Genomic DNA, 9,561 nt, shown 5'->3' with positions numbered 1-9,561 from the left:
TCTATTAAATCATAATAATCTTTGTAATTAGAAATAATCTCAGCAAAATAATATTATGAAAACTCAATTTAAGAACCCAGTTTATTACTACTATTTGTTAAATACACCTACTTACAATCAGTTCCGCAGATCTTATTCAAATAGCCATGGCTCTCAAGTTGAAATCCAAACATAAGTATTTTAACATAAATCAATAGGTCTATCTTCAAATCATGAATCCAACCATATCATAATTGTAAGATTCAGGATAAAGAATTAAAAAGAAAAAAAAAAGTATTTTAACATGAAACATTTTGGCATCAATCAAATAACTCACTATATAGCTACCAACGATAAATGTCAACTTCAAAATAGACTAAAGATTCAATTAATAACAGTCACAATGATGAAGAAAAAAGTGACTGCACAAATTCAGCTCTATAACCCATAAAAAAAAAAATTAAAAATGCAAGTCACAAACAATTCCAGGTGCGATACAGACAACTCAAGGTATGATTCTTGTGATTCAGCTGTAATACAGAAGATTCAAGGTGTGATTCAACACCAAAAACAATTCTGGATGCAATCTGAATCGTGCATCTCATAATCAAATTGCATCACTATTCATACAATTCTAATAACATTACAAATTAATAACGACTACTTACAACCATGCTAGATTGACTGTTGCAAAAACTTCTATTTAAAACATTTGTATGTGCAGTGGGGTGGGTAGAGAATGTGGGTTTTCTGTTAGGATTAAGCAATTGCTTGCATGCTTTCTCTTTCAAATTCTTCTACTTCCATATGGAATAAAAAAAAGGAACCATAATAAAAGTGGCACAATTGCTTATTTTAACCGAAACATCAATGCATGCCATATTGAATAAAAAAACAGCAAGATATACATGTAAGGGCAATGATATACCAATTGCTATTATTTCAATATGATTTCTTGATGCTGATCATGATGAACCAGCATAAAATACATAGAAGAGAATCAAATAATTTTTGCAAGAATCAATATCTTAACTCTATCTCCTTGTGTTAGGATTGTAATAACTCCTATCTTCCCTGTCGACAATAACCTGACAGAAAAAAGAAACAAACCAAATACATTAGCAAAAGCAAAGACAGAATATCATTGTGACATATGGTTCAATCAATCAATAAAAATGGACTGTACTACCACAACAAACTATGATGATGGAACAAGTAATTAGATCTCAGTTAACCTTGAGCATCACAAAATGAATTCGAACTACATATGTACATAGGTAATATAGATAAAATGCATGCCTTATCTAGTATTGATAGTGACACAATTTATGTTGAAGAAGCTGTTGTTGGAACTCGAAGTACTTGCTGAAGAAACCGCGCTGCTAGGCGTTGAGTGATCCCACCGACAACACGCCCCCCAAATCTGCGTGCCTCAGGCTGCTGAAGGACCTGTTCATAATTAAACATCATTTTTTTTTTTGTAAATTACAAGTAAAAATGTTGAATAAAAAGGGTTTTTATATAAAGGCCCAAAATTTCAATCAAAGTCCGCTGAATAGTTTAGAAAATAATTTATTAATGTAAATTTCAAAAGTTAACTGTGTCCTATGTTATAACTGTACAGTTCATTTTTCAAGTTCATCTTAGTTCTCAATATCATTGCTCATGTTTTAAAGTTGATTAAGAGCTATAATACTCGTTTGCTATATTTGGGTTGCATAGAGGCTTTTTGACCATTGTAGATAGAAATTAAAAACAATTTCTCGGAATAGGATAATTGATAAACAATTTACCAGAATAGACAAAATGAATAATGTACAAATTGCAAAACTCATCTTGAACAGGTACCACTTGAGAAGAAATTGACACTCGTGTGGCAGTGTAGGAGGAGAGTGACTTCCATCTGATACGCGCCACATGATAGAGAATTGACACGTGCCACTATCACATAAGTGACTCATGGTGGAGGGCATCACTCATGGATATGGTGCCACCTATCACTGCTGAATATATTACTCATGCTGGATAGGCGCCACTTGTGCAGATAATGACACATGTCACTACTGGGCATGTTGCTCCTGCTTAAGAGGCATCACTTGTGCTATAGTGTTGACATTATTCACATGAATCACTTCAAAATATGTTGTCTAGTGCTAACAAGTGCCACTTAGAGGGATTTTGACACGTGTTTTCATCTTGTTAGTAATGCCTCTTTATTGTGGGTAACAATTAACTATAACTATACTAGTAAATTGAACTATCCTATTCTTAATTCGTTTTTAATTTTTGTCTATAATGGTCAAAAGCCTTGCATTGACGTGTCTTTTCAATTGTAAAATTCCTTGATCCATTACTCTGTAACCCCCATCATAGCACACCTTCAGATGCTCCAAAATTCAAATGTTCCACAAACTCCCTTTCAATTTATGACAGAATGATATTTAATTCTCTATTAAAAGATTAACAAATTAACAATAAACACTAATTTGGAACTTTTCTAGCATTTGTCCAAATTCATTGAATAGTTCATATATGTCCAACATGCAATAATAAAGTATTTTTTGAGTTACACATCTTAAGTAATAACAACATAAAATATGGCAAAAGAAAGAAAACAGAGTAGTTAGCGAAATTACAATAATGCTGCAAGTGCAAATGTTAGATCTTACCTGTAGTATTGGTAACAAAACAGCAGGATCAAAATCATTTGAGGATCGAAGAAGTCCCCATATCCTAATCACTTGATCTCTAAGCTCTATCATGCTTTGCATTTCAGTTTCTGACAGCATAAGGGGTCCATTTGCATTGCTATTAAAGACAATGGTCCGAACAAAGTCAGGAATATACCGGTATGTTTCAGACATTGTGCCAAGAGTAAAAGCTTCAGATACACGAACAGCCTCTTTTATAACTAGACTCCTCAGCTCTTCACCATCTGGACTCAACAATACCTTCAGGACAGGTTGTAAAGCCTCTTTAGCAGAGAAATCTCTGTCCTTTCTCCCCTGGGCTAGCAGATTTTCAAGTCTATTCCATCTGCACTGGACCAGATCAATGAATATTCAAGTGCACTTACTATAAATTATTCTACACCATCAAGTTTAAACAACAACGCATTTAGGATAGCAGCAGATTCCAAACCTGAACTTCCCATCCTTGAAAAGTAACTCAATAAGAGCATCTCTTAGATATGGATTTGGATCTGTTAGGAGCCTTTTAGCAAAATACGGGTATGATGCAGCCAGTACCTTAAAATTTGGATCTGCATACAGTGCTAAACCTTCTAAAACGGTGAGAGACCTTAGTATTAATGCGTAGTATGCGGGGACTGTCGACAGAAGGGGAAAAGAACAGAAAAACAGAAAGTCAACCAATCAGACTATCAGAGTCTCCAGGAAAGTTAGGATTTAGGAATAAAAAGTAAATATTTACATATGACTCCTGTAATATTGGAAAAGAAATTATAGTTAACAATATGTAATTGAAACATAGTATCATCTCACCGTTAAATGGATATTGATACAAAACATTTCCCAGACCATCCACAAGTGTCTTGAAGTTAAGCTCACTAACAGTATAGCTAAGCGCATCATCAAAAAAGTTTCGAAGTGCTGGTACAATTGGAGATACATCAACATCAGTTGATAGGAAATCAAGAGCATAGTAGTCACGAGCCATAGCCTCATAGTCTCGGTTAACCAAGTGAACAACATGACCAATTATGGCATATCTTGCTTCTTCTGGAGTCTCACTCATCATTCCAAAATCAAGAAAAGCAAGCTTTCCCTCAGGTGTTGCTAATAGATTCCCAGGATGAGGATCTGCATGGAAATATCCATACTCAAGTAATTGTCGGAGACTGCATTGTATGCCTGTGTTTACCAGATCCAAGACTTTTAATCCTTGTCTCTCAATTGCTTCTTGCTCATTTAGTTTGACTCCATCAACCCAGTCCATTGTCAGTACTTTAGCACTTGTATAGTCCCAGAAAACATCAGGAACAAAGATATCTTCCTTGTCAGCATACAATTTTTTAAACCTCCTTGCATTTTGTCCCTCCTGCAGGAACCTGTCAAAATTAACATTCAATCCCAAAAAATATCTTACATAATTTACAAATATGTAGTTTCATCAGTTAACATATGATGCATACGTCACCCTAGAGAAGATTTGAATTACAAATGAAAACGGTTACCATCATTATAAGCCTTTTGCCTAAAATTTGGCAAAGCTGCAAAGAATTCAATGTTTATATTTTCCTTAAAAAAAACCAAGATGTGAAAATAAGTATTATCATACATGCTTAGCTGCAACTAAAATACAAAATTTGGTATTGGCAGAAGAACTAACCTGCACATAGTTTAGCTCTTGAAAGACTCTACGCGCAAATTCATCAATAAGTGCAACCACATCACTGGTGATAACGTCTACATATTTATTTATGAGAAACCCTACACCTCTAATTAGGTAGAAGTCCAATCCTATAGCTTCTTCGATGTCAGGGCGTTGCACCTTAACAGCAACAAGTTTCCCAGAGTACTTCAACCGGGCCTTATAAACTTGACCCAAACTGGCTGCTGCTACAGGCGTTGGAGATATAGAAGAGAAAATAGAGTCAAGAGATAGACCCAATTCCCTCTCAATGCATGCAAAGGCCTGCTCATCAGGGAATGTTGGCAAACCATCCTGGTAAAGCAAGCAAATGATCACAGCAACTTAAGTATCCAGTTCATTCATAAACATCTTCACAACAGAAATATTATAAGGGCCATGCTACATTATGAATAAGTTTTCATTGGGTAGCATCAACATTGTGCAATGTCCAACAAGAAACCATATACCCAAATGAAATAGTGAAGAGCTTGTTATGCTGCATTTTGACATCGTTCACTGAACCAATCAAAATTCTCACTCACTGCTAAGTTAATCATTCCCTATAACATGCTTCACATAACAGCAAAATCTAAAAGAATACACAAATCAAATCAAAAGGAGCAATTGTAAGGGCCATACTACATTGTTGAATAAGTTTTCATGCATAGCATCAACGTTGTTCATGTCCAACAAGAAACCATATTGAAATAGCTAAGAGCTAGTTATGATGCATGTTAACCAGTCACTGGACCAATCAAAATTCTCACTCAAAGCTAAGATGTGACATCAGAATCTAAGAGATCACACCAATCAAATCAAAAGAAGCTAAAAGGGAATATAAATTCAATACTTGAAGCTCAGAGAGCTCCTCCAAATACTCAGGTGGGCAGATATCAGGCCTAGTAGACAATCCCTGACCCAATTTGACAAAAGTTGGTCCCAGCCTTGTGAATGTCTTCCTAAGCTCAATTGCGCGAATCCTTTTATTCTGATCAACCACTCCATTGCTTTGGTCCAACAACAGCTTCAACCCAAAAAAACCCAAAGCACTCAGAACCTGAAGGGCCCTTCTCACCACCTAATCACAAATCCAAAAAGGGTCAAATCAATTCAAAAAATCAATCATACAAACAAAAGATATTGCCAAAAAGACTCAAACTTTAGAAGAAATAGAACTACCCTGAAGGGTTGAGAACCGTATTTGGAGGCAACAAGTTGAGGGGTGTAGACAGAAGCATTGGCAGCACGAGCCATGGCTCTGGTCTCAGCTTGAAGATCATCAGCACGGTCCCCTGGACGCGCAAGTACCTTGAAGGACCCATCTTTGGACACAGCTGGTGAAGGAGTTAAACTTGGAGGTGTTGCCTCAGCCAAAGCAGCACAAGGTTGAGGATTCAGCCATGTTAGCCTTGTCCTTGTTCTTGTTCTGGTTCTGGTTCTGGCTTTGGCTTTGAAAGAGAGTGATGGGGTGGAGTTTGAAATGGTAATGGAGCCACTTGTCCAGGAGCAACAGGGTTGACCCGTTGCGGAAGAAGATACCATAGCTGTCACAGTAACCATGGCTAGTTCCTTCCTTGCTCCGCTGTGTTGTTAAAACTAAGCCAAATCTGAAATGATTTTGGAGAAATGGAAATAAGAAATTGAAGAACTTATAATGAAATGATGAATTCGGACAACCTTATTTAGTCAGAAGTTTGGCACAAATCAAAATCGAAGCCTAGGTCTTGTCTGCAACTGTATTTCGACAATTGAAATGGATGTGGAAAGTGGAAGGATTGTGTGACATGTGAAACGCACGTGCTGTATATATTTTTTGTTTTTTTCTGGTTTCTCACAAATATTTTTTCGGAAAAAGGTTCGGTCTGAATAATTTTCTTATAGAAACAACATATAGAAATTGATTTTTATTTTTTTTTACATTATATATAAAAGTAGATTTTGCAGTTCATTAATTACATTGACTCGACTAAACAAGAATATTCTAGAATTGAATATTGATTTGGGCAAAATCTTAATTTTCATTTTAGGTGAACGCAAAATCTTAATTTTCCAATAGTTCCTTTCACTGTCAAATAAAAAATCATGAATAAATCTTATAAAAATTAACGTTTTATTTAACATTTTATTATTATTAAGACATAGTTAAATTTTTCTAGGTGTCAAATACTTTCCCTTTTTTTAAAATATAATATACCTATCGTCGGATCCACTTTCATTTGTTTTAAAAAGTTTATAATTAATTACAAATGCTATTATTCCTCTTTTAGTTTTAATAAATACATCACATAGAATTTTGCACAATTATATAGTGATTTGTTTAGTTTTATTAACCATTTTACTAAACATTCTTGAATTTCTTTCTCATAATTTTTTTTAACATTATTGATTCATATTGTATTGATTGTGTTCTTATTAGAATATTTTCTGCAAAATTATTTGCATAAGATAATGATATTTTGTCCTATTTTATCCCAAAAACATATATATAATAACTGTATTGTAAATTTCTTTTTTTATTCTTTATTCAAACTGTTTGATTTTTTTCAATATTTAGGGATTTTATTTATTCTTTGATTCTTTTATATTGAATTTCTTTATTGGTTAAAATATTTTTTTTTCGGAGATTAACTTTTGTTTCATTTAATATTTCAAATAGAGTTTACAACGCACAGTTTCCGTGCTCAATCTATTTTTCTTTTTTGTATTTTGAAAATTTTCAAAAACTAAAAAACTATAATTCTGAGGATAATTCAATGAATGATTAAGATTTCATATAGACAAATTATTCATATTTGAGCACCTCACTCACCTTTTAATAAGTTAATGGTCAGGGCATGAAATGATGTATTGGTGCAAAATTTATAACATTGCCCAATGATTTTAATTTTTATATTTTTGTATGTGTGCTTTAGACGATTTTATTGTTTTTTTTTTTTTGTCATACGACTTTTTTTTGGTTTGTGATAAATGGATCAAAGTTTAAGGATTTTTTGGTCGGTAAAGTTTAAGGATTTTATTTCAGTTGTGGGCTTTTGGCCCAATCTGATAATGTGTAAGAAAACCCTTTGTCCATTCAAAACTGAGGCCCGTTACTGTAGAGAAATTTCTTGCTAAACTTAACAAACAAAACTATGTCTGACCAAAAAAACAAACACACAAAACAATTTGTACCAAAACTACAATCAGGCCTAGATGGAAAAACATTTGGGCCCACAAAACAAAACAATGATAATAAAAACAAAAACTGAAATATTGCCTCAAAGTTACATTCGCCAGTAGGGTGTTATAATTTAATATTACACTATAAAATACCATTTTGGCCCGAAAAAACAAAACAATGATAATAAAAACAAGAACTAAAATATTGCCTCAAAGTTACATTCTCCAGTACTGTCTGATAATTTAATATTACACTAAAAATATTAGAAAATATTACCAATTATTAAAAGGCAAAATTACGAGTAATATTGTGATTCGCTGTCGATAAAACCCTATGGCATAAATATATTATGATTTAATTTTAATATAAAACCTTATGACATTGTTTCATTCCTCAAAAAAAAAAAAGATACTATTTCAGAATATTGACCATTGTGACGATGTTTATGAAATATGAAATAAAATATTTAAAAAAAATACAAATACAACTAACGAGAAAGTTAATCCAAGTAATAAATAATTTAGTATCGCTTAAATAAAATTTTAAATAAAAAATAAGATAAAAAATAAAAATACAATTGAACACAAATAAAAGAAATATAATGAACATTTTTTTTTCATGCATTATTTTCGTTTTTCGTAATCGATTGTGCACCCGAAGTTTATCTTTAATTTAACTCATGAATTGAATAATACTATGTAATATCACACACATAAGAAATATGTATGATCAAACTTTAGACGTAGAGTCTCAATAAAATAAATTAAAATTATATTATTTATTGGGTAATATTATTTTTAATGAAAAATAAATCTAGTAAAATTAAATTGAAGTGATTTTTAATGATGACAATTTAACTTGATAGGAAATCTAGTGAGTCATGGGCCATGTTAATGACTCATGGCAAGTCAATATTTTAAATCACATAGCAAGTCATCACATTATTGAAATCCTTGATGAGCCCAACTTGTGCCTAAAGATATAAACAATAAACATCCACTTTTAGGGATGCATGCATCCTCTATTATTTCTTAATCTTAATTTTTTTATCAACCAATGAGTCATCCACATATTATATTACCTAAATATTAATTTCATCACTTCTTGCATGTACGTTTACGCGTTGAACTCGAAACCTTCGTCTTTCTAATCTATATTGTACTATAAAAAATACAATAAAAATGCGAAAACACCAAAGGAAACCCAATAAAATATTACGAGACATGCAATAGTGTCAAAGACACAATTATCAGACAAACCTTAAATTAACATCAAACGTTAAAATCTCTAAGTTTTCTCTAACAAATTTAAAATAATAGTCTTATGTGCTTACACTCGCATACCAAATGAGTAGGTTATATAATACATTATAGTTGATGAATTAATGATATAAATCAATATAAACATACAATATTTATACTAATAATTTAATATCTATAAACTAAAGTTCATGCATATTAGTTCAATGTCAAACTACTAATATATAAAGATTTTATTTTGAAATGAAAATAAATTGTTGGTATATTTAGTTTATGAATTTAGGGTTCATTTTCGTTGCTTTAACGTCTATGAGGTGGTTGCAATGAAATAATCCCGTGATCTGAAAGTGGCGCTGTGTGTGTCACGGAGCCACCGATTAGTCCATTTTCTAATGGAAACCCTCTTTCACCATCCCATGTGGTCCAAATGCAACTGAAATTGTTTTCTTATTTATTTTAATCATATCATGCTTTCTATATTCTTTTATACAAAAAACTCATCAGCAAAAGAAAAATGGGAAACATTGATGTCGAACCAAAAAATAAAATAAAATAGTAAAGTTATGAACACGTTATAGGGATAGGCACTAATAATCTTGAAAGGCTCTCTTTGTATAAATATATTAAAAATGTTATTGAGGTCGGCTGTGGATAGTAGATATGGATTTTATAATTATATATATGGATGACTTGCATGTTGCCCTCTAATCATGGGATGTCAACTAAAAGATTTTTATTATTAAAAAAGTTAACCATGGTTTTTGGTTAATTGAGGAATAAAAGATAGAA

At 32.4% G+C, this 9,561-nt stretch overlaps 1 protein-coding gene across 3 annotated transcripts; it reads right to left on the bottom strand.

The window, feature by feature from the left end:
• Nucleotides 1-837: 837 nt before the first annotated feature.
• LOC113849500 (protein ACTIVITY OF BC1 COMPLEX KINASE 3, chloroplastic-like) lies at nucleotides 838-6,110 on the bottom strand. Of its 3 annotated transcripts, XM_027479448.1 has the most exons (9): nucleotides 6,031-6,110; nucleotides 5,533-5,960; nucleotides 5,204-5,431; nucleotides 4,330-4,665; nucleotides 3,483-4,038; nucleotides 3,121-3,307; nucleotides 2,649-3,015; nucleotides 1,279-1,428; nucleotides 842-1,067 (listed from the first exon to the last, which is right to left on the bottom strand). In XM_027479448.1, the coding sequence occupies exons 2-8, from the start codon at nucleotides 5,911-5,913 to the stop codon at nucleotides 1,306-1,308; spliced, it is 2,178 nt and encodes a 725-aa protein (XP_027335249.1). In that variant the 5' UTR covers nucleotides 5,914-5,960; nucleotides 6,031-6,110; the 3' UTR covers nucleotides 842-1,067; nucleotides 1,279-1,305. The 3 variants fall into 3 exon arrangements, with proteins under 3 accessions (XP_027335248.1, XP_027335249.1, XP_027335251.1); XM_027479447.1 differs by having other exon boundaries at nucleotides 838-1,067; nucleotides 5,533-6,085; XM_027479450.1 differs by lacking the exons at nucleotides 842-1,067; nucleotides 1,279-1,428 and having other exon boundaries at nucleotides 2,865-3,020; nucleotides 5,533-6,085.
• Between the last annotated feature and the right edge of the window lie 3,451 nt (nucleotides 6,111-9,561).

The sequence above is a fragment of the Abrus precatorius genome, unplaced genomic scaffold, assembly GCF_003935025.1.
Source record: "Abrus precatorius isolate BTA unplaced genomic scaffold, Abrus_2018 Scaffold9, whole genome shotgun sequence".
NCBI classification, from domain to species: Eukaryota; Viridiplantae; Streptophyta; class Magnoliopsida; order Fabales; family Fabaceae; genus Abrus; species Abrus precatorius.
This window is presented reverse-complemented; position numbering and strand designations above follow the sequence as displayed.

Coding starts and splice junctions, on each gene's coding strand:
- LOC113849500 (XM_027479448.1), bottom strand. CDS start 5,913: ATGGTTACTGTGACAGCTATGGTATCTTCTTCCGCAACGGGTCAACCC. Junction 4,666..5,203: donor AGGAGCTCTCTGAGCTTCAA/GTATTGAATTTA, acceptor TTGCTTTACCAG/GATGGTTTGCCAACATTCCC. Junction 3,308..3,482: donor GTATCAATATCCATTTAACG/GTGAGATGATAC, acceptor TTCTGTCGACAG/TCCCCGCATACTACGCATTA.